Genomic DNA, 25072 nt, shown 5'->3' on the forward strand with positions numbered 1-25072 from the left:
TGCAAAACATGCTTGTTAGCTGTTATCTGAAGATGTCAGCAGGGAAGATGGAAACAATATAGAAGGAGACTTGAAGATAATAAAAGCAGAAGGGTGTGAAGTGATTGTGCTCTTCAGATCAGCCTTTTAAGTTTCTGTGCAAGATTGACGATTTTGTAATCCTGCTTTTTATGAGGTGTTGAATGAATGCTTAAGAAGACAGCACTTATCAGTGCTCATCAAAGTTTAAAAAGAACTGTTTGTACTAGCAGTCTCAAGATACCAGGTCTAACCAGGTTAGAGACAGTCAAGTATTAAAGATGAAAACACTGTGAAAGACATATATCAGGTTGCACTGCAGCAGGCCATAGTTTACATATGCGTGCTGGAGTACAGACCTTGTTACATGCTCTTACTGCATACCTTTGATGAAGAAGGAAATGTACATAATAGGTAAGACAAAGAAAAAAAATCTAGCATTAAATATTGAGAAGTGGGTCACCTAGCATTGTAACAAGAATAATGCAGTTATTGAATGGTGTCTTTTTGAGTGGTTGTCATTTAGGATGCATTAAGTACACAAAATTATTTATGTCAGAGAAAGAAAAGCAATTAATGGATAAAACAGCAAACTGGTGATCAGAGGTCATCATGTTTTTTTCAGCTGCTAAACTGCTGGCCTTAATATCTTCTCATATAGTAGCAACATGCAATTAATTTATCTTTCTTTACTCCAAGACTGTTGAACAACAAGTTTTATAACAATTGCGTCTTTCAATAAATACTTTGTTTGAAAAAGTTTAGAAAGTGGTTTGCTTGCAAAGTACCAACTGGGTTATAGGTTACTCAAAATCACCCATCAAATCATATACAACATTGTCCCAAACTACAGAAATATAAGTATTAAGGTCAGAGGCCTGCCTTTTATTTGATCATATCCAGACTGGCTATGAAAAAAAATTCTGGAGGAAAAAAAAGCCAGGAGGGACAAAAAACAGATGTGAATTTTAAAGAATTTTTAGATACAGTGAAATACTGTTTGCATTGATTTTCAAAATACTGATTACCCATACCATACAGCTGCCCTAGTGTACACTTCTCAGATATTCAATCTGTTTCCAGAGTTCTTATAAAGTTTTCTTACAAAAGTGATTGTTATGATCAAGTAACGTTAGGAATATTTGTGGCATTGCAGAAGTAGAGTGCTGAAAGTGTTGATGAGTAACTACCACCAAATATAATTATGTGAAAAATAATGATCATTATAGCTGTCCAGGGGTAATCTTTCATTATAAACATGTGGATCCCATATTTTAAAATACCATGGATTCCTTTTTCCCTTGTGAGGCAAAGACAGACATAAACCATTAGAACCAACAACTAATTGATGTTGTGGATTAGTGTGTTTGGCAACTTTCTGATTTGCAGGGAAAACACTAAAACATCATTTTTTTCCCAGAGAAACATAGCAGTAGCAGCATACTGCTAGAAACTGTTCTTGGTCATGGTATTTTAAAGAGGAGCCTGTAGAATTTTGTGATTTTTTTTCTTTTTTGCCCCACTACTAAGTTATTATGCCCATAGAGATTCAGGAGAAGATCCTACCTGCCACAGGCAGTGCAGTGCACACTGCTAAGCTTTGTGATAGCTGTGCAGGTAGTTATGCTTCTGTCTCCTACCTTCCACAAAAAGATAAGTGTTTGAGAGGGGGAAATAACAGACCATGTTTTTACAGTCTTGTTTTCTTGCACAGAGGAGAGTCAAGATCCGCCATAAAGACAAACGAGATCCAAAATGAAACAAAACTGATGAAAGAGAACTATTGTCCCATTTAGCTGCTGTTCTAGCAGCCTTTGCTAGAGCAACAGCTACAGTATGTGTCAGACAGTCTTAGCAGCAGACAACAAACTTGTCATTTGGATAAATATTGTTGGTAGACTCCTTGCAGAGGACATCTGCAGCACACTGTGTTTCCTCTCCCACAATGCCTATACAATGCATCATAACAGTTTTTTCTTCTGTTTGTACATACTCTGACTGCTTTAGCACCCTGGCTCACTTCCATCTGCTCATATTTGTCAGTGTCTAAGTACTGTTTGGCTCCATTTAATTGTCATTTGCACCCCATTTGCAAATACAGGTATTGTATCTGCTAGCTGATTTCAGCCCATTAGTTCTCTTGCCAATACATTCCACTCAGCTAGGAGATTCTCCCTTCCCCAGCAGGGAAACGATAGATTGCAGGTGATGTACAGATACTTCTGTCACCTACCACGCATTTGAACTGTTTCTTTTGCAGTGCAGCTGTCTGTTATCCTTCCCTAGTCTGTTGGGATGGACATTAAATGGAACAGCCTTACCTCTATCCAGTTTCTTCCAGTTAAAGTTGTTCACCTTGAATCTTATACAAGTGGTAAAATGCAGGAGGTGAATAAAGTAAACATGAATGTCAAAGATAACTTGGGATTTCACCCAGGCAGATCTATACAGCCCTCAGAAAATGTACTGATCTGTGCTAGTCACTTACAAGCTTTCCATTCTCCCGCATGTTTCTGTGGAGACATGGAAATTTAAGATTTGGCAAAAATCCCGAGTGCCTAGTCCTGTCTAGAAAATGGAAACATACATGGACTGCCAAGTTTCGATTAGGATTTGGATTAGGATCCAAGTTTCCTTATAAACACATGAAGTAGTCATTCTGCTCAAGTCAGTACCCATCAGGCCTTAGTTAGAACATTGGTCCAGTCTTGGGCACCTCAGATCAAAAAAATTAGTCATCTGGACAGAGACCAAAAAGAGAGCACTAGAAGGTCCAGAAAATATATACTACTAAAACTGACTGCAAAAACTTGGATTGTTTAGTCCTTAGGGTTTAGGGCTGATTTGTTTTCTATTGGGAGTTTTTTTTCCAAGCCAGATCATTCCAATGATTTTGTTTATAGTGCTGCTCCACAAACAGTTATATTTGAAGGGTTGGTGAACTTCAGCACAGAGGCAGGAAAAAGAAGCCAGAGAGGGCTGAAACTCCTAAAGGCATCTTTGTCAAGAGATCTAATCAGATAACTGCAACCCTGCATCTAATCATATGTACTATACTGTTGTGGTGCTTTGTTTTCCATTTTCTCTCTTGGCATATGAATCACTGCTCTTCCTTGGTTAGTATGAGTTGTCACTTACAGCTTCTCTGTCCGAAAACCAGATCAGATAACGTATTCCTACACTGTCTGTGTCTAATCTAAATGTTACCAAATCTTGCAGTGTTGGGGTCAAGCAGGCTGAGATGCTCAGAAATCAGCATTTTCTCTCAACATTCATGCAGCTGTTTATATGTCTTGCCATCTTACCTCAAAACACAGAGCCCAAGAAATTTGAGCTCTGGTTAACAGAACCAGGGTGCTGTTGGCTCTATGTGTAGCCATTCCCTCTCAAGAGCATGAATTAAATCCATCTGAAGGAAGCAAACATGTTTATATTCCCTAGCACTTTAGCTAAATCTGATTACATGCTTGTGTGTTAGTGATGAAAGTGACAGACACGGTGTCCTTGAGGGAACATCTGAACTCATCATAACTGACAAGATAGATGTGTCCTCAAAGTCACTACCAGCATTTTTTTTTTGCTTCAGTTTAACCCATCTAGCTGTGGAAACTTAACAGAGGGAGTGGTGTTTTTTAGAACTGTCCTTTGAAGTTGGCTGTCTTCACTGACCAGAGGGAAAAATGTAGGCAAACTGTGATCCTGAATTAATTGTTTCTGTTACATGCCTGGATGTATACTAGCTAAACTGATTCCTACCAATTTTGTGGCTAAACCTAAACTCCTCCTTTTCTAACCAACAGCTCTCATTATTGATCACTAAGAGGTTCTCTCATCCCAGGTGCCACCCTTCAATTTGCTTGGTCTACAGAGAACCATTGATTGAGTCATCCGTGCTCTGCTCTGAAATTAAAGCCATAAAAGCAGTAAAAGATGAAAAGGAAGTTGGTACAGACTGTGTGGATCTGAGAACGGGCTCTAATAATTAGTCTTTAATGTGATTTTTATGCACTGTGGAGATGCCGTGTCTTATGCTGATACTATGGTGATGCTGGAAGGCTCAGAGGTTTTGTTACCATAATCTTCCATAAATTTAGATACATATGACAGGCTTATCCAAAAGTATTAGATGTGGGCATTGGACAGAAAAGTTCATGGAACATTAGTATTTTGGTTATAGTTGATCTAAATATGATATATTAGCAGATTGCTTTGTGGTCTTTCAGTACATTAACTTTGGATTTAGAGTAGGAATTATGGCAGTCTCAAAAAAAATCAAATATTAATAAAATCTAGAATCAAGTCTTAGAACTGGCTTAACTTCAAATAAACTTTAATTTTTAAGTCAAAGCTTAGGTTATCATTCAGGTTGGTTACTGCCCATAAGTGTGGCGCTGTGGGTTGTGTGATTTGTATCTTAAGCTCCCTTTCAAATTCAAGCACAAAGTCTGTAAGGTTGCCTTTCACTGGAACTACTTTTGTTTTTGAAAAAGTTTTCAAAGGCAAGACTTTCTTGCCGTCTTCAGTTTTCCATGGTTTTTTAATCTATTCATCCATAATATTCCTTTTTCTGTTATCACAAAATACAGGTAAATATAGCAATATTAGTATAATTTGTCATTTGGGGAAATTTTCAACTTGCAGTTGTACTTGGTGAAACAGAGTGGAAACAGAGGCAGTAGCCTCATATACCTTAGTACTTCACTCTTCCATGACTACATCCAACAACTCTATCTGCTTCAAACCCCTTTTTTTCAAGCCACCTACTGAGAACAGCTTTTTGAGCAACCATGTAGTTCAACATTATGCCTTAACACGAACTTGTTTTGACTTAAGCCAGGGGCAGACAAAGGCACCCCTTCAGAGAAACTCCCAGCTGGGGCACAAAAGCCAAAGTTCTGAAAAGTCAGTTTAGTCTCACCTGCAGTCACACCAAGCCCTGTCTTCTCCAGCTACCTACCAAGAGCTGCAGCCTCCTTCATGGGCCCAACAGCTTCTTGTCACCATTTAGGAAACCAAAAGGTTTCACAAGCTCTCAGTCATCATCCCATTCTATCCAGCTGAACTCACTCTTCATCTACAATATTTTTGCAGATAGAAGAAAACTCAGAGGAAGAGGGATTGTTTGTGGATTTCTGCATGTATGGGATAATCCTTGAAAGGTGTAGGAAGATGCATGGTGGTTCCGTTCTTCTGCATAGACAGGACTACAGCTAGTGATGGAGATGTTCTAAATGTGGTTATAAGAACTCCTTACACAAATGATACAACTATAGGAAAATGACCATTGTCTCACACTGCAAAGCTGAATTTGGTCCTAGAATCAAGCATTTCTCGTAGCAGAACACGTCTACACCCACTGCGCTTCTGCCTTGACAACAGATCTGATATTCTGTCAAATGCCTTTCCTAAGAATTGATTGACATAATTTAATTCAATTTCTGGGATATTTTGGGTTGTCTGGTTTTTTTTGTTTTTTTTTTTTTTTGCTTCATATTATCAGCATTTTTTTAAAATATAGGACATTTTTAATTAACATATAACCAAGGAAGTGCAATTTTCACTTGTGGTTTTTGCAGACCCTCTGTGCAAAGCAAGAAGACAAACAGGTTTCTGTTGCCTTGTAATATGTATAATGATCACTTTTATAAACTATGAAAATACAGTTTATTTAAGGTAAATACATTTGGGTTCTATTTGGAATATGTTTAAAGCCTTTGGGACCTGTAAAGAGAGTGCACGCACAGCTACAGGGCACATCTCATCTTGATATTTGAAATCTTTCTAATTATAATTGAAAATGATTTGGGTATTGAAAGCTATGCTTTTACAGTGAACGTGGTCAATGGGGATTAGTTGTAATTGTTGGGTTTTACAAAGTTATGGCTGTGAAATAATAATGTGCTATCTGGTTTAAAGCAATAATAGAGGCCAGAACATTTTCATTTATTTTTAATTGATTCATTTTCATTTCCAAGTTCCTAAGAAGCATGAAAGCAGAATAAATAACTCCTAAGACTCCTAACATTAAATTTTTGGTACTGCTTATTATCAAGAATAATTACAAGTCACATTATATCATGGAAATTATTTACCTTAGAGCTCTTCTTGGGCGTAAGTCTTAAGGCATGGAAATACCTTAGCCCTAGCAATGGTATAATATCAGATACAAGAAGCATGCAAGGAAGCATATTGAAATGCCTTTTTTGTTTCAGCCTTAGAGAAGAGGAAAAAGAGTTCCAATGAAAAGTTAATATTCTTGGGAATAGAATAAGAAAATATAAAAAATAAAAAAGAAAGGGATGGGGAAAGGGGAAAACACTGTAGTTTTAAGTTTCATTCTGAATTTCTCAATTTCCTTTTAAAATATATTCCTGAATTTAATAACACTTCAAGAATAATCAAATGCATATTTTCACCCTTACATCAAATGCATTTTACTTATTTTTATTCAAATTAAATTATTTAAAAGTTCTAGAAAGTTCTTAGGCTTTCTTGCAGATTCATGTCAGATGAGTAGGTGATTTGTCTACAGCAGATTTGTCTACATCACTGAAACCAATAAAAGATTCCTACTGCCTTCAAAAGATTTCTATCAAATTAGAGATTCTTCTCTTGGGAAGATCTATAAAAACAGTGAATAATTTGAAATCTAGACAAAATCTAGCTTGTAACCGTGCTTGTAACTAGCCGGTAACCCTTGGGGGACTACAGAGAGTAGCAAAGTATCAAAGTATCAAATTAAGTCCCTATTGCCCAAGGGTTAACAGATCAAGATTAAATTGATCTGAAAGAAAAACATCCATTAAATATCTACTTCTCCCAAATGAAATACTGTAGAGGATAGAATATGCAAAATTGTCAACAAAAATTATACCTTTTTAAGCTTTCAGTTACGCAGAACACGCTGAGTGAGAATAAATCCAGGATCACTAGTGATGATATTATCAACCTGACAATAATTTGGAACATTTTTTCTATGTTTGGCTACAACTAAATAGCTTAGCCAGCTAAAAGCAAGCTAGTTGTTGTGGATATAATAAATGTAGTAACATTTCTCCTCATGGACCTCCTTACAGTTGCTCCACCATGAACATAATGGAGTATGAAACTGCAAACAAACTTTACCAGAAAAAACAGATTATATTTTCATTAATTATACTTGTGTTGTTTTCATTTAAGTATGTTACTGGAAAGCAGTGATGTCCGTCATTCAAGTACAAGACCCTTAAAATGGGTTAATTCTGTACAAGATTCTTATTTAGGCACTGCTCTCCTTCAGCTCTTGGTGAAATAGTTAATTGAAACAGCCTAATATGTTATTGTTACAAGGATAGTATGGCAAAATCCAAATCAGTTTAATCTCTTTCAACATAAAAATTTATAATGGCACATGTTTTGCCAGTATTTTTCTTGCTTCTTTGTTTTGGTTTGGTTTGGTTTGGTTTTTTGTCTTGTTACTGGTGATAGAAATGGACCCAGACACAGTTCAGACTACAATTCTGTAGAAAGAATTAACTGAATTCTTCTCATCAGTTTTGGCATGGAAAATACAAAAAAAAAAAAAAAAAAGGCATCACTCATGGTGTTGTAGCAGTGTTTGCATCAGATTCTTGCCCTCTATTAGTTTGCTATCCACAAGTTAGTCCACTTTTCTCTGATTTTGAGAACAATTATTTTAGCAGATATCCTGTGGGAGAGCTGCTCAGTCGTCTGTAACAATGCTCTCTCAGAAGATCAAGAAAGCAACTTTGGCTTTTCTTTGCTGTGAAAATGAGCAAAATTTTAAGAATAATACAGATTAGAGCCCTGAAAACATGGACTCGCTGACCTTCCTCTATCAATGGCATGGCCCTGGTAAATGTAAGCTACCACAACCTAATCAAGGAGGACAGTTTTGCCCCTCCTGTAATTTCTCTATTGGTACACCCTAAGCGTGCCACACCGAGTTAGCCAGGATATTGATCTAACTATTGCTACAAAAATGTCATGAGAACAGGAGAAATTTTGGAGCCAGGCATGCAGTCTCCTACTCCCAAATCAGTATGTTCCTGGGCAGAAAGCAGAGATGAAAAGGTGTATTTCCCATTACAGGTCCCTTGAACCATCCAATGTCCCAGAAAGAGACTGCTTTAAAGCTGGGGTGTGGGGGAAGAATAATATTTATGACAAACAGAGCAAAATGTTTCTGATATCTGGAAGACAAAGATAGTGTGGCCATTAGTGTTGGTTTTACTATTTCCCACATTGTCAACACACTTGCCAAAAGTGAAATTATCAGCTCAGTTGCAACCAAGAGATTTAGTTTATCTAAATGTTCTACAAGGAAAAAAATTGTTTACCAAGGGTTTTAAAGATTGGGGGAGATCCAATATTCTATTGACATATGCTATATATTTAATTTGATGCTGTGGTTTCAATGTCTCTTCTGATAAATTATAGTAAAATCTTTGCTAGGGAAAATGAAGTTGTTTCAGTGTCTATGGGGTGCAAAATGCGGGGTTAGGAAACATGTTAATTAAAAAAATGTTTGTGTATATTCTTGCAGTGGCTTAAAAATACTTCTGCTGAATTTTTTGGTCAGTTGGTCCTAAATGTTACAAGTTTTATATTTTCAGGTTTATTGTCTTTTCTACAGTAAGAAAATCCTGTAACAAAGTGATTAAATAGCTCAATTTATATTTTTTAGGCATATTGGAGATAACATCTGTAGAAATTGGAGTTGTGGCAGTTAAGTCTATTAAGAGCAACTACTATTTAGCCATGAACAAAAAAGGAAAAGTCTACGGCTCTGTAAGTACCTTTTCCCATTCCAAATAGATTTCAGGAGTCAACACAGTTCCCTGTCTTGCCTATTGAAACACTGCTTGTCTGTGTATTGCTACTAATTAGAGATGAAATGAGCTGTTCATCAAAATTTCATCCTCTGATACACCAGGATCACCCCTCTCCACAAGCTTCCTGTTGTTTTCTAAGCTCATGTCACACCAACGTAGCTGCTGGGATTTATCATGCTTAGTGCCTCAGTCATACTTCTTATCAAGGAGTGTTCAGTAGACAGGGTTGCCCAAAATGTATTCTTTAAGTCTTGTTTTCCCTGTGTTTTTCTACAGTGCAATCACACTTAGCAGAAATTCGAGGGTGGGGGAGAGAGGAATAAAAGTACCTGAACTAATTGAGCTGATGGAGTAAACACACCAAATCATTAAGTTAAAACTTTGAAGAAGATTCCTAGAGTAGCAGGCTTTAAATTGACTATATTGACTAATGAGTAAGATTATGGACAGTACAGAGAGGCATTAACTGAAATATCAGCAGCTGAGATTTATCTGAGCAAAATTCAGGTAACACTTGAAAGCTGTCCATATATACTTAATTTGTATTTGTGTAAGTTTGGGATTACAGATACTTTCAGGGGAAAAAATATCCAAACACCAAACCCCAAAAGTAATCAACCAAACAAAAACAAACCAACTCAAGGAAACTCAGAAACTATCCAAATATTTTTTATATAAAGTGATATGATCTATAAATCTAACAACTAAACTCAAATATATCCTCACACATCCCCATGATTACACAAACACCAGATTGTTCTGGTATTACATCTGGTTTGGTTTGCAGTTTTGCAATGTTGTTCCAGTTCCTGGAAAGGTTATGAGCCATTCTGCAGGTTGCTTAATGTTCAGATCATCCATATGCTTTATAGAAAGGATGTCACATATAGGGACTGAGTTTATGGTTGAGCAATGTAGCTAGGCCTCCTATTTCTGCTGAAAACAATGAAGTAATGGTAAAAAGTCTCAAGCGAGACTCAAGGGGCCTCTAGTCATTTGGCCCTCTTTCTTAAGAAGAGAGTGTGTTTAGTTCATACAAACTATATACACTGTCCTCCCTCACCTGCACTGTGGCTAGTCACTCCTGGTTCAATAACATACTTCTGGTTTTCTAAACTCTGTGACAGTTTCAAAGAATCACATTAAGGAGAGACAAGAACAAGATATTTTTCTTATATTCCTGTAAATGTAGATTTAATTTCTAGATTTATACTGGTCAGAAATACAGGATGATCAGTGCTTATTGAGAGGGAAAACTGTACTGAGTTATTCAGTACAGTCATTGATCATGGGTATGCTTCTGATGCAGGTGAAGATTTTAGCATAAATCACCACCTTCAGTTCACATATCTCAGTTGTGCACTTCAGTCATTTGTGATGGTCCATCCCAAAGCCCAAGACAGACTCTCTAACCCCAGCTGTCAGCCTTGCCTGGTGTGGTGAGAGTCTGTTTAGAGTCTGTCCCAACACTATATATGTACAAAAGACATCGAAGCAGCTTTCATGTACCATAGATGGAAATTGCTGCCATAAGATTCGGTAATTCATAGTGTATTAGAAATAGTGTTGACAGGAAGATACGAACGTGGGAAGCCTTTTTTTTTAATTCCAACTGAGATAATTTTTCAATATTCACATCATAAAATCACAACATAATGATTTATCAAAATCTATTCCATAATACTTTAGCAATTTCAAGAATGCTTCTGTTACTATTTTTCCAGTAATCCCAGGACTTGCAGTTAGCCTCATATTACTGCAGTGTGGCAGCTTGCAGATGGATATGAATACCAAAACCAGAACCAATAAAAATTCTAAAAACACCCTTAAGCATGTGCACAATAGACATTGGTGCAGACTTATGCTGAAATTTGTTTTAAGTGAGTAAAGCAGTCCTGTGTAGCACTCAGAGCCCTGCCAGTAAGACTTCAGAAGCATATCAAAACATCATATTTTCTGTTATCTAAGAACAGAAGTACAAGTTGAATTTGAGTACAATTCTGCATCTAGGAAAACAAGCAGAGCTCTTTCTACGTTAATCAAATACTTTTCCATTTGACCAATTTTGGTTAAAATGAGGGAGAAAAGACTCACTCTCAGATTTCTTTAACAAATTTAGGTTCTTTAAGTTTCTTTAACAAATTGGCAGATAGGAGAAGTTACAGTGGTTTAGAACTGTGATTGATGAGCACCTCCCTTTTTTAATACCTTGATGCCAGAGGTGACATATTACAGAAAATAACTGGTAAATTGTCTCTATGGTGGCTTTGTGGTGAAGGCAGTGCCAGTAGTGGTCTTGTAAAGAGTCTTGCCTTGATAGTGTCTTCCTTACCGATCATTGTGCAAATAACTACTAATCCTGAAATTAAAGAGCACTTTGGGAGCCAAATTTAATTTGAATGTATGCAAGTTCCATCAAGCAAGTCTTCAGTGTTTGTAGAAGCAACCAAGGGAAACAAACTGTTCACACAAAATTCTCACTGAATCAAAGGCCTTATCATTAACTAGTATAAAAATTCTAATTTAAATTAATAAGTATGGGAAATATATTTAACTTGATTTTGTTAACACAAAACGTGATTTATTATTCAGACTTATTTCTTGTCTTGTTCATGATCACATTAAAAATAGTGCATGTAGTTAGTATATCATACTCTAAGATTCTGAGCTGCTTCTCCCTGAGCTGTGCAATGACATCTTATTTTCTGAAATGCAGGAACAACAAAATGCTGGTTTTTCATTTTAATTTAATTATGTTTCAAACATCCCACTTTTAAAAGCCTTCTAAATGCAATATAAGTAGCTTGTTAAAATTGGATGGCTTTATAAATAGGATTTACTTGTTTATGAAAAGAACTATTCTTGGCTTCTATATAGAACAGTGCATCTACGTAAAATTACATTTAACAGTATAAAAATTAAGTAGGCTCCCCTACATTCTTCCACAGGCTTGTATTTTTGATTAATTTTAACAGCCTGGAAACAGATTCTCCTTTAAAAATAGAAAATCTTAATCCCTGGTGCCATGCATAAAATTACTTCCAGCCTTGTTTAGTTGATAAGATATGGGATCATACATGATTCCTCTTTAGGCTAAGCTTCTTTTCAGGTCAGCCAAGTGAATAGGCCTCACATCAATTGTGATAGCAGCATAACAGTGATTTACACCTATCCAAAAAAAGCCCTTTTTCATTACCAGAGTGGTCCAAAGATTCTTACTTTAAATAAGAAATAGTCCTATTCCATCAATATTTGTTTAATGTATGGTATCAAAAGTCTCATTCAAGATATTTAAGAGTTATATTTGTTAGAAATGAAATGTGATTTATGATTCCAAGATTGCTTCTTTATGCTTTTGAATTTATGAATGAGAACTTGATTTAATATTCTTGCCATATTCCAACACAGAGAAGCTGATTTTCAGTTCTTAATTAATTATATCATTTAACTGCTATATCTATGCATTGAATTATTAATTATATCTTTTTTCTAATTTCACTTTTTTCAGTCTAACTGATGATGCTTTATACGTTGTGAAACTTTTATTTAAATACACTGTGGAATCCTAAAAGAGTGTCACATACAAAAGACTACAATCTTTTGAAACATTTTTTAAAAGTATTTTCTTTCAGTATGCTGAAATATTATGTTTGTTCTGAATCTGTGGGTTTTTTCTTCTTTTAACAGAAGGAGTTTAATAGTGATTGCAAATTGAAGGAAAGAATAGAAGAAAATGGATATAACACATACGCGTCCTTAAATTGGAAGCACAATGGAAGGCAAATGTTTGTGGCCCTGAACGGGAGGGGAACCACAAAGAGAGGACAGAAAACAAGAAGGAAAAACACTTCAGCTCACTTTCTTCCTATGGTAGTCATGTCATAGATGAACAAACTTTTTTTGTCGCAGTTGAACCAAAGGCTGTTATGTCAAGAATATTTGGTAATTCTCTTAAAAAGTAGATGCGGAAAGTAGCACAGACATCTGCATGTTTGAAATGAGAGCAGGGGAAGCCTTTGAAGGTTTTGTACTTATTGCTGGCACATGAAATACCTTTATTTAGTTTGTTGTCGTATCTTATAATCAAAATGAAGCTGGATCAAAGGGGATGGAATTTATTGCCAGTGTGAACTTTTTTTTTTTTTTTTTAATCACTGCAACAGACCTTGATGGACATAAGACAATCTGTTGCGTGATCTTCATGGGGAATGCTATTTATGGAATACTAACTCTTATCAAAGTCCTTAATTGCTCATTCAAGCCTAATGATTCAATGAACAGTTAGACACACAAGCATTTACTGGAAGCACTTGGGTCATATGCACAAATAATGACATTTCTGGAGAAGCCTTGTGGACGAATGGATAGGATAAGCAAAGTAGTGTATAACTGTTCTAACAAAATGAATAGTATGGTTTGCTTGTATGTCCTAAATTCATTTCTCTTTATTTCTCTCTAAGTTATTTATTTAATAGGATGTTAAATATCTTTTTTATTTGAAATGTTTTCTCATTTGCTTCTTTCTTATTTTCCCTTTTTCTTAGTACTTCACAGAGAGGTTGATAGATTAAAATGTCAGAACCTCAGAAGTACTCAGAGAATTAGACAAGGCTTTAAAGGCAGAATTTAGAGTGTATACTCCATTTTTTCCTAAACTGTCTTGCACTTAAGCATAAGACCAAACAAGCAGTGCTTGGATTTATGATATTGAGTGTCTTTATATTGGAGAAATTTTTGTACTTATCAGCACTCAAGAAAACCTTCAAGAAATACTTTTATCAAAGGGTCTTTCTGCTATTTTGAAATTGAGAGAAGGAGCCACATCTGTACTTGGGTGTCAATGCATCTGTGTGTATATTCACCTGACTTTGATTTCAGTTTGGAGCTAGGATCTAACACACTGCTATCAGTGTGATATTCTGCAGCGCATATTGGGCTGGAACCCTGATGTAGTCAGCCCTGTTAAAATCACTGAGACTGCGAGCATTGAAATAAAACAGTAGTGTGTAACTCCTAAGTGTAACATTTGGCCACTGAAAGGCAAGCAAGAAGGCAACACAGTCCTGCACACCTTACTCAATTGATACTCTCATTCAACCCATTTGCCTTTGGTACCAACTTGGAGAACCACAGGCATATATGGGAGTGATACCTAGCTAAGGGCTGCAAGACCAAAATCACCCTCGTGTGATCCAAATCACGCTCATGTGTTTTTCAGAGATTATTACTCGCGTGTATATTATATACGAGAGCCAACTGAAAAGCTGTGCTGGTTTCCAGCTGTAGCATGCCTTTCACAACCATCACAGTAACTGAAGGCTCAAAATACATAATATCCAGCACATTTTTATGAAGTGTTATTCATCCCATGGCTTAACTTGAGCAACTGCAGTATAATAAAGTTAAGCATAATATGAAGTCTGTTCAATTAAAGGTACATAAGGTTTGTTTTATATTTTGCTTTACTCAGTAATTTTAGAGAGCTCTGGATAGCTCACCAGTGTAACCATATTGAGATTCATTTTGTTAGAGCAGATAAATAGAAAACAGTACATCAAACAATTTGTACCACTGTCTTCACATTGTATTCCACTAAATAAATAAATAAGCCTTTGCAGTGTCTTTAGTAAGAAACAAAAGTAGTATAATATTATTTTGTTTTAAATACTTTACTGATAACTATAAGATTATATTGATGCTGCAGTTTATCTTCAATATTTCTCGTTGTGAAAAAGTTGGTTTTATTTTTATTGTTTGGAGACTGTATTTTGGTACAAAGGAGAGCCTTGCTTAATGTGTCTTTTTGAGAATGTTTAACCTCTATAAAGGCTGGTGTTGTTGGAATCTTCTATAACTTATTTAAGTCAATGTTTAACCAGCACTTCAATCTTAATCTGTTATTTAAATATTAGCTGTTTTTTAAAAAAAGCAAAAAAAAAAGCTTTCCCATAAAATACAAAATGGTCAGATTATATTTCCTGTCCTTAAATAAAGTCAGTTGTTTTAAAACTAGGAATTCATTGACAGACAACATATTTTTAGTTGATAGCTGATGTTGCATTTCATGGTACTTTATCTCCAGTTTTCTTCTTCACAAATGACATTTTTCTAGAAAAAGAAATAAGAATTTTAGATTTTAAATGTATTTGCGGCTCAGAGCAAAATTTAACTACCATGATAAAAGCGAGTCTCTGTTGTTTAAATTTGTAATCAGTAATTAAAACTGACAAGACATAATGGACCACCCGTACTGAACTTTCAGTATGAGTTGGATGAATGCAGTATTGAATGATGACTTAAAGAACATTTAGGGTACAAATGAAATTCTCCTCTTACAGACTTACCTAGATGACTTGGTCAGGGGAGGATTAGGCATAAATATTATCATAGTACTCAAAACACCATGCTGCTCAAATGACAAGATCAGGAAATATCACTTTCCCAAAGTGAGCCAGGAGCCATTTGTGACATGCACAGTGGTTTCTGAAAATTAACCAAAATAAAAAACCCTTGAAGGAATCAATGATTCCTGTGTGTTTGGTATACTGTAACGCCCACTATAGTGGGAGCAAACTGCAGATATTAGAGTATCCCAGGTCCTCAACCATAAGCTCTGTTTTCTGTCACCCTGAGCATAACAGTCTCCTGAGTAAAAGGAAAACAGGGAGAGGGGTTTAGAAAATAAAAGGGATACCAAAATCACTGAGCAACAATGTATAGTATGTTATATTTAAATAAAAATAATAAAATGTGGGGATTAGAGAATAAAAGTATTGTCTTTGTTTGTTTTATTAACCTAAAATTGTACTGCACAATAAAAATAAAAATAAAAAGATCTGTTGTATTACGGGCTCTGATTTTGTGCTGTATACTCCCCAAACAAAAATAATTTTAACATTTCTAAGAATTTTTAATATTTTGTATGTGTGAGGCCACTATCTCCACACTAATAACAACCAAATGCTCCAGATTCTTCCTGTTTTTGAATCCATCTAGTTTTATACAGTGGAAAAGAGCAATAAATTTAGAGGAAGCATTATTGATGAAAGAAAGAAGGGGTTTAGGAAGAAGAATATGTACTGATAATTTTGGAAAAATAGCTACATTTTGTATTAGACTTTATTCAAGGCATTTTAGGTTATGAAGTTCACCAAAGGTTGGCAAGCTTTAGAAGTAAGAGCATGACTTCGTATTCATGCCCCTCCTGAAACTGGCTGTCTCTATTCAGACAAACAGTAACTGTTTCAAGGAGTGATATTAAAACAAATGTATGAAAACAACCCTTCTTTTGAAGTATCAAGTATCATTTTTTAGTCCATTAGGTTAGACTGTGGGACCAAATTAATCTTCCTAATTTCCTATTAAATTGGCAAAAGAAAAGCATAGCATGCAACAAACACTTTCTGCTCCAGCTAGTCAGTGTCGATACTGATGGTATTTTTCAGAAAAAGATCCTAGACTGAAACAATTTCAATGCAACTTCAAGTAACAGAAGCAAAGAAAAGTTGTTTCGCATGGCATTGTTAGCAAAAAATAGAATATGAAAAATTAATTGGCTTTCAGCCTATAAATTATGATTCATAGTTACCCTTACCTCCCAAAGTTTTTGAATCTCATGTTTAACCATATGGAAGCTTTCTTGGAATAAGTTAAGGATTTTTTAATGAAACACAGTGCATCTCATACCTGATTTATATATTTTCACTTCCTAATCCCAGAAAAAAAGTTATATGTTCTTTGTCCACTGCAACAGTTTATAAAAACATGCTCCTGTGAAAGGCAAAATAAACAAACTGTGACTAAATCCCAAGTAATTGATAAGGGAGTAGTGATTTCTGAGTTACTGCAGTACAAATGAAAATAATTTCCGCCCCTGAAATTCCTCAAAAGGACCTTTAGTGATGCCACTGTATGCTATTTCATTAATGCAGAATAGAATCATAGAATGTTAAGGGTTGGAATGGACTGTAAAGATCATCTAGTCCCAAGCACTTCTGCGATGGACAGGGACACATCCCACTGGACCAGGCTGCTCAAGGCTTTACCCAGCCTGGCTTTGAACTCTTCCACTATTGGGGCAATTCACAGCCTCCTTGGGAAACTTGTTACACCATACCTATGGTAAAGAATTTCTTCCATACATCTAATCTAAATGTATTGTCTTTCAGTTTGTACCCATTTTTACTTGACCTATCACTGTAGCTCACGTCAAAGAGTTCCTCTCCAGCTTCCCTGTTTTCCCCCTTCAGATTCTGGCTGGTTGCTGTGAGGTCTCCACACAACCTTCTCTTCTCCAGGCTGAACAGCCCCAACTTTTCAGCCTGTGTTTGTAGAGAAGGTGCTCCAGTCCTATCAGTTTTGTGGCCTCTTCTGGACTTGCCCCAGCAGTTCTGTGTCCTTCTTATGTTGGGATCCCTACACAGTGCTTCAGGTGAGATTTCAACCTCAGAGTATCTCAGAGCACAGCAGAGGGGCAGAATTCACTCCCTCAACCTACTGGTCACACTGCCCTGGATGCAGCCCAGTATTCCGTTGGTTTTGTGGGCTGTGAGTGCACATTGCTGGGTGATTCAGTGAATGTAGTGAAAAACTGATATCTTCTTTTCCACTGTTTAAATGACGCCCAGATAATTTTTATATTTTCTTGCATTAGAAATACTCTTGAAGTTTCTCTTGCCCATGTTTTCAAAAATGTGCATCACTCTTGTACTGCTATGTGCAGTGTATTTCTTGTCCACTTATGGTAATTTCCTACGGTTTTTTCCTTCTTTTACATGTCATCAGCAAGATTCATAAATTGTTCACTATTTATGGGAAATTACAGTACTGATGTCTGCAGCATATTGTCATCAAAATCACAGACAACTCTCATTTCTGGTTCCATGTAGAACATGACACAGAGAGCCTGTGATCCTGTAGTGTTATGATAACCCTTGTTTCCTCTGAAACTGCACAAACACTTACTAGTAAACACTCTAATTAGGCTCAAAAGTTAAGTATATATGGAGGATAACTTGGTAACTAACAACCATGCATGAGATATGTTGCAAATGAAAATATATTTGCCTCTTTCCTTCCTTTTCCATGGTGCACTCAAGGAAAGGATATTATGTCATTAGTATTATTATTGTTGTTGCTGTTGTTATTTACATTACTACTACTACTACTACTACTACTACTACTACTACTACTACTACTACTACTACTACTACTACAATCTCCATTGCTCCTATTAATTGGTAGCCAATACATAACCTATCCTGGTCTGTGACTGAATCTTGCTTCAGTGATGAAACAGGACAGAGATATCAGCAATCTTGTCAAAAAAAGGATCAGTCTCTTTCTCTTCCTTGTGGTCAGGCAATTCAACTTACTGAGGGCTACTGATTTAGCATGCAGTTTGTGCTCACTTAAATATAACTTAAACTATAAGATTCCAGCTTTGGAAGAAGAGATATGGCTCTGTTTATCATGTTAAATGAGTACTGTATCCTTTGCCTGACAGAGACAGATAAGATTTAATCCATTTATTTATTTAACTGATTGCTTCTTAAATGTTATTAAGTGAACGATATAGTGTGAGAGAAAAGTCTTGCTGATAACCATAATTATTACATTTCTGTGGTAATTCAGAGATACAGTAGGAAAGTACAGTGTCAGAACTCTTCAAGTGCTTTAATACAAAATCCTGCAGCAAGGTTCAGCATATGTTCACACTGAAAGCCACCATCAAGTAGAAGATGAATGCCTGGGCCTCAAGATTGAGGAAGTCATTTATACAGAAGTTCTGGTTGGCCCTTTACTCCCCTGACAGGGGTAGTGTCTCAACCATTCTTCACAACAAAAGCATAACAGTCAACAAAGCCAAACCTGAATGTGATTACATGTACAGGTGTAGAATGGTGAAGCCAGTTCCATTGACAGAAAGTGACAGCATCTGAGTTTAAGTCACCTGCAGCAATCTTTTGTTTCTTCCCCTCTACTCTGAAACATTTAAGATTTTCCTTGGACTTTGGTCAGAGGCCTGTGACTGTGTTTCCTTACTGCAGATGAAATGCAATGCAGCATGAGGTTTCTAACAATATGTCCTACCTATACCAACTAAAAATGAAAATTCATTTGTGAAGAAAATCCAATTAAAACCCTCAGGTAGAACGTCGCAAACACAGCCATTGCTGAAACCTGCCTGTGCCACGCAGGACTGGATATAACAGCAGACTAGTCCTCAGCACTCATGTGATGGGCATTATACTTAGTTTTAAGACTTACTTGTATTAGATTTTCCTCAAACTTGTCATCTATTTTGTTATAAAGCATGTCAGTGAGATTCAGATAGTCATATGAGCTTGTCCACTGAGCGTGTTTAATACTAGACACATGGTTTCGGCCCAAGAAGTTGTTGAGTTTCTTAGTGCTTTGGAAATGTACTTTAAGGAAATACTATAAAATTTTTCCATTCTTCTGCTAATCCCTCTGGCTACAAGTCTGTGCTCACTGTTGGAGACAAAACATTTTAGAAGAAAATTTTTTTTGTTTGTAAACCAATGAGACATAGATTTGAGAGATGGCCTCCTCAGCAGAAAAAAAATTGTGGCATGGTTGCACTAATAGTGTGGAGAGAAGCTATCCATATCAGGACCACCACATTTTAACACCTTTGTCAGGGATGTGGACAGTGGGATCCAGGGCAGTCTCACCGAGTTTGCTGATGACACTGAGCTGGGTGGGGCTGTCCACGCAGGGGAGGGAAGGGAAGGGATGGCATCCACAGGGACCTGGACAGGCTTGAGAGGTGGAACCGTGCAAACCTCAGGGAGCTCAGCAAGGCCAATTGCAAGGTCCTTCACATGGGCCAGGGCAATTCCAAGCAAAAGTACAGACAGGGCAGAGAATGTATCAAGACTAACCCAGGAGAAAAATACTAGAGCATGTTTGTGGCCAAAAAGCTTAACTTGAGAGGAAAACACCTGCTTGCAACCCAGAAAGCCAGCCACATCTTGGGTTTCATCAAAAACCCTGACCAGCGGGTCAAGGGAGGTGATTGTTCCCATTTACACAGCTCTCATGAGACCCCACATGGAGTACTCTGTCCAGACCTGGAGTCCACAAACACAAGAAATATGTGGTCGTGTTGGAACAAATCCAGAGGACAGCCATTAAACTGATCACAAAGATGAAAGACCTCTTCTGTGGGGACAGGATGAGAGAGCTGGGGTTGTTCAGCCTGGGGAAAAGCAAGCTCCAGGGAGACCTCATTTCTGCCTTCCAGTACCTGAAAGGAGCTTGCAAAAAGGCTGGAGAGAAATTTTTCACAAGGGGGAATTGTGAAAAGTTGAATTAAGTTGAAGGAGGATAGGTTTAGATAAGGTATTAGAAAGAAAATTATAATCCTAAAGAATAAGATCATCTCAAAACCCACACATCTTATGATCATCATATTTCCATATCACCATGCACATATAGCGTCATCTGATTTTGAAGTACAACCTCAAAACTACTGAAGAAACATTAGATTAAATTGCTTCTCCAAATATGTTGAGAGTAGTCATAACTGGATGCACTAATTTTTGATACAAGTTGAGCTGGTAATTTTGGTAGTTTGATAAATAAAATATCTCTATTTTAACCCCAGGTAATTTAAGAATAAAATTATCAAACTGAATTAAGGGAAATTCAAGTTAAGTTATTTGGAAAAACCTCATTAATACTAAGAGCTCCGAAGTAAGCTGATTTAGATAATTGTACAATTTACTGAGTTTTAGGCGTGTAAGAGCTATCAGGAATGGTTTACATTGCTGATTCTGCTGCAGACACGAGCATGACGCAGACCTCTTCCAAAGTAACTTATAGCAATATTTTGTATGATCCAACTAACCATCTACTGAATCTATATAAAACACAAGACAACTAGCTGCAGGCATAACTTTCAGTTGCTACCAACAAGTTCAAACTCAAGCCAGTAATATGTAGAGATCCTCTTAAAATTATCCAGAACCATACAGTTACCTAATTATGTGCAAGTGTGTTGCAACAGGAGAGAATCATTAGTATTTAAAATCTTTCTAAGTAGAAGAAATCAGAGTGACTAAAAGCAGCCAAAGAACAGAGCATACACTTACAGGAAATGCCGGCAAGCTTTTCAGTCCCATCTTACCAACCTTTGTAGAGAGATGCAATCTGGGTCTGGCTCAAGTTTCCATTGCACACTGATTGCAGGAGGAAATATTGACACCAGCAGTTACAAAATGAAAAGGTCATTACCCATCTCCTTTCAGCACTCAGTAACTTGCATGAAAAGCAAAATACGATTTTCATAGATAATTACTATATTTTCCAGTGGTTCTTGCAAGAGTGATCTCACAATGAATAAAATTCTTCATTATACCACTCCTCAAAATACATGTCCTCCTAGTCTGAGTTGACTTATGGATATTGTTCAAGAAAATTGACTTATTTCAGCTTTTACTAACAGCACTATAAATAAACCTGCAAATAGAATCACAGAATCATAAAATGGTTTGTGTTGGAAGGGATCTTAAAGATCAGCTAGTTCCCACCCTCCCTATAATGAGAAGTGAAAATGAACACCTCCCACTAGATCAGATTGCTCAATGCCCTGTTCAACTTGGCCTCATCACTTCCATAGATGGGCCATCCACAACTTCTCTGGGTAACCTGTTCCAGTGCCTTACCACACTCATAATGAAGAATTTCTTCCACAAATTTTTCATATTTAATGTAATTTTTTTTATCTGATGGCAGCTTAATAATTTGTAGTGTTTATTTCATGGTTTTTTTCTTCTGTTGATTTTAAACAAATAGCAGACTGACCCTTCATTATGCAGAGACCTCTATTTATACTGGGGACAGCTCAGCCACTTACAGTTTCTTCTTTTGACAATCTGTACCATAATTTTAATATAAACAGTGAAAAAGGGAAAATACACGAAGTTCATGACTATTGCATTACTGCTTGGACTCTGCAAACATGGCAAAGATTCACCATGACTAAAATACAGAGAGAAGAGGGTAAAATTATTCTTCCAGTTGATTGTAGCACCAACAGATATGGATATATCATGAAATATAAAGTATGCTCCACATAGTAAATGTCATATTCTTAAACTAATTCTATGTTTATGTATATAACATGTAGTAATACTTACATCCAAGTTACAAATAACACACAAGCACAGAGGCTTGCACCATTGGTAGTTTCCTGCTAATCTCATTCTGTTGTTTTCATTTCTTTAGCTCCGGAGGAGCACCCATGTTATTCCCTGCTGTAGCTTCTACAACTCAGGTAGGAAGTTTGCTCAATCAGCAACCTTCAAAGATAATATCCGTCTCTAAACTCCACAGCCCTTGAAACTCCATCTGACAGAGTCTTGGACCTCAAAATCATTAAGGCATGTCTTATCATTTCTCTGTATATTTGGCAGCTATCAGTTTGCTGTTCATAGCAAAAGTACAGATGTTAGCTACAGCTACTCCTGTTTTAAAAACTCCAATGTTTTAGATGACAAAAACCAAAAGTTAATACACATTAATGATCCAGTATGATTACTTATCTCTGTTTTTATATGGTGGTATATGACGGAGAACAATAAATAAATGAATGTCATCATTGAAGTATTACTGTGCATACTCCTAAGATGTATCTTAAGGAGGTTAGGCTTTTTTACTGAAGAGATAGATTTCAAGGAGTGATTTATTTAAAAATAAAGATTATACAGGTTTCCATTTGGAGGATTTTATTTTCTTCAGTCCAAAGGAAGGAACATGAACAAAACCCCTGCAGACATACTAAGGCAGAAGCAACAATCACAGCTAGTATCTCAAGGCCTGTAAGTCATGTAAGAACTACCATGAAAACTCTCGGTAGAATCCTCTTCTTTATGGGTGGTTGAAGATAGAAAGACAATTATTGAGTGCCAAGCCCTGTAACAGAAGAAAGATTTGAGCAGCTGTGTTCTTAATACTCATAATAAAGGGACTCAGTGCAGCTGGCATCTGAGCCAAATAGCAATAGGGCGTAATCCCTGAAGTATGTCACCATCATGGTATTTCAGAACACTGCACTTTTTACTCAAAAGGTTAAGGAAGGAATTAGAAGTAAATTGATATTTACCCATTTGGAATACAGTATCCAAACAAGACTTCATTATTTTAATTTAGTAAACAAAGTTAGTGAGAAAAACATAATAATTGCCTATTGTGCTTTGGAAGGAAATACTACATGTATTCCAGAGAAGAATAACATGAACATTGGCAATGCACTGTAATGACCAACATAAATGCTCAGTGTTGTTGAGAAGGGGCAGGATAACCTATGTCAACAAAGAGCTGCAGAAAGGGGGAAGTGGATGCTTCTAGAGACACACAAAACTTTGACTGAAAATATTTTACCTCAAGTTACTTCTTATTTAAACAAATTTTTACCTCAGAAACTATAATACATGAGACTGAAAGGGATTGTAGCAACACTGTAGAGCAGTGTTTCTTAACTTAGAAGGTATGCCCTGAGTGCAGCAAGATGATATATGGAGTTTTACGAATAGGAGATCACTGCAAAAAAAAGTTAGTCCAGGACTGGCATCATATCAGAAAAGCAACATAAACATTTAAATGTGACTAGATGAGGAACCCAACAGGAAGACGGGAGTATTGGGAAGAATTAGTTAAATTAACATGCAGAATCTTACAGCAAAGATTCAATTTAAGTTTTGGGCAGGGTCTGAGCCTTAGGGATAAGTTGAAATTTTCTTCAAAATCAATCCTAGAAGTAAGCTGCTATTGGCTTCTAAATATTACATCAAATGTGATTTTGTTTGTTTCAAGCCCTCGCAGATTGTCCACATTGTAAACATTTTCCTGGTAACATTATTGTGTTTTATGTAAATATGGAGAATTTTCTTAACTTGAGCCAGATTACATTTTAAACAAGCACCATGTAACAAGGATGGCCCTAATTAAACAGATGACTGCTGGGAGTACTATTGCAATACATAGAAATCTTGTGCCATTTCCTGTCTTTTTTTATTGAGCATGAAATCCACAACAGATTTCCTGCCACCTAGGTAGAACTGAACAAGACACACTCTCACTCTTTACTCTGCCCTGCAAATGCATAAGCCAGCACTGTACAGAGTGACAGCATTGGGTCTCTGCAGCAATCTGTGCTTACCTGGGTACATGACAGAGCCTGTCACGATAAGACAGTTTAGCACGCAGCGTGAACAAGAGCTCTGCCACTGAACATGGTTAGAAAATCCAGGGACTTTCTGAGGAAAGGGGCACTTCACTTTGGCAGCTGTTGCCATACAACATCACTCTTCACTTTTTGGAAGAATGGCAACTTTAACCAATAGTGGAAGTAGTTAATGAGGTGCAAACAGACCAAATAGATCTGATGCAGTCAGTGTTTTGTATGACATGTTCAGGTAAGGCCCTCGCTCTGTTTTAAATATTGCTTCCTAGAAACACCAATAGGAGCAAGAGAAGTATAAAAATCGGAAACAAGTAGTGAAGTCAAGACAAAAGAGAAGAGTTGAAGCAGAAAATACAAGAAGCTGGCTGCACAGTGGGCTGGCAGACATGGTCTGGTGCAATTATCTGTACTTTAACCTATTGTCTGCAGTGATCATCACTCCCTGGACACACCTCACGCTGCTTCCATTGCTTGAATGAACCACTGCTTCCACACTACCACAACTGCCGTGCCTTTGATTGTGAGTATTTGAACAATAGTTTTTTTATACACATTCAGTTATAGAACTTTTCAGTAATTACACTTGCAAACAAGACAATTATCTCCTTATCTTTCTTCACACATCCGAAAAACATGAAACTAAAATGGAATATCACTTTGTCTTCACAAATTTCTCTATCATGGCTGTATTTTCTCAAGCATTGTAAGAGACTGTGGCCTAATTTGTGCTTGACTGAAGTATATCCACTTGAAAATGATCTTATCTTGACAAGAGTATTTAAAGAGAGACAAAGTCCAGTTTTGTCCCAGTCACATGTTATTGAAATTGTGTTTTTCTGGCTTATTGCAAATCTTGGCTTCAGCTTTCCTTTTTTTTTCACTGTAGCTAAAAGGCAGAGATAGCTAGTGTTTTACTCTGTGAAGGACCAAAATCAACTCACTCCTTATGTTTCTAAATAGTAAAAATTCTTTCAGCTCATAAGGCATGTGGTTCCTCCTCTGATAAAGT

At 36.6% G+C, this 25072-nt stretch overlaps 1 protein-coding gene across 2 annotated transcripts in view; it reads left to right on the forward strand.

Annotated features, from left to right (window-relative positions):
- Positions 1 to 15696, forward strand: part of FGF10 (fibroblast growth factor 10) — a 59836-nt gene extending 44140 nt beyond the window's left edge. For both annotated transcript variants that reach the window (XM_031057852.1, XM_005421998.2), the window contains 2 exons: positions 8705 to 8808; positions 12540 to 15696. In XM_031057852.1, coding sequence (XP_030913712.1) covers positions 8705 to 8808; positions 12540 to 12737 — 302 coding nt within the window. In that variant the 3' untranslated portion in view covers positions 12738 to 15696. The remainder of the gene's footprint in view (positions 1 to 8704; positions 8809 to 12539) is intronic.
- Positions 15697 to 25072: the final 9376 nt, after the last annotated feature.

Source organism: Geospiza fortis, unplaced genomic scaffold (assembly GCF_000277835.1).
Source record: "Geospiza fortis unplaced genomic scaffold, GeoFor_1.0 scaffold443, whole genome shotgun sequence".
In the NCBI taxonomy this organism is placed as follows: domain Eukaryota; kingdom Metazoa; phylum Chordata; class Aves; order Passeriformes; family Thraupidae; genus Geospiza; species Geospiza fortis.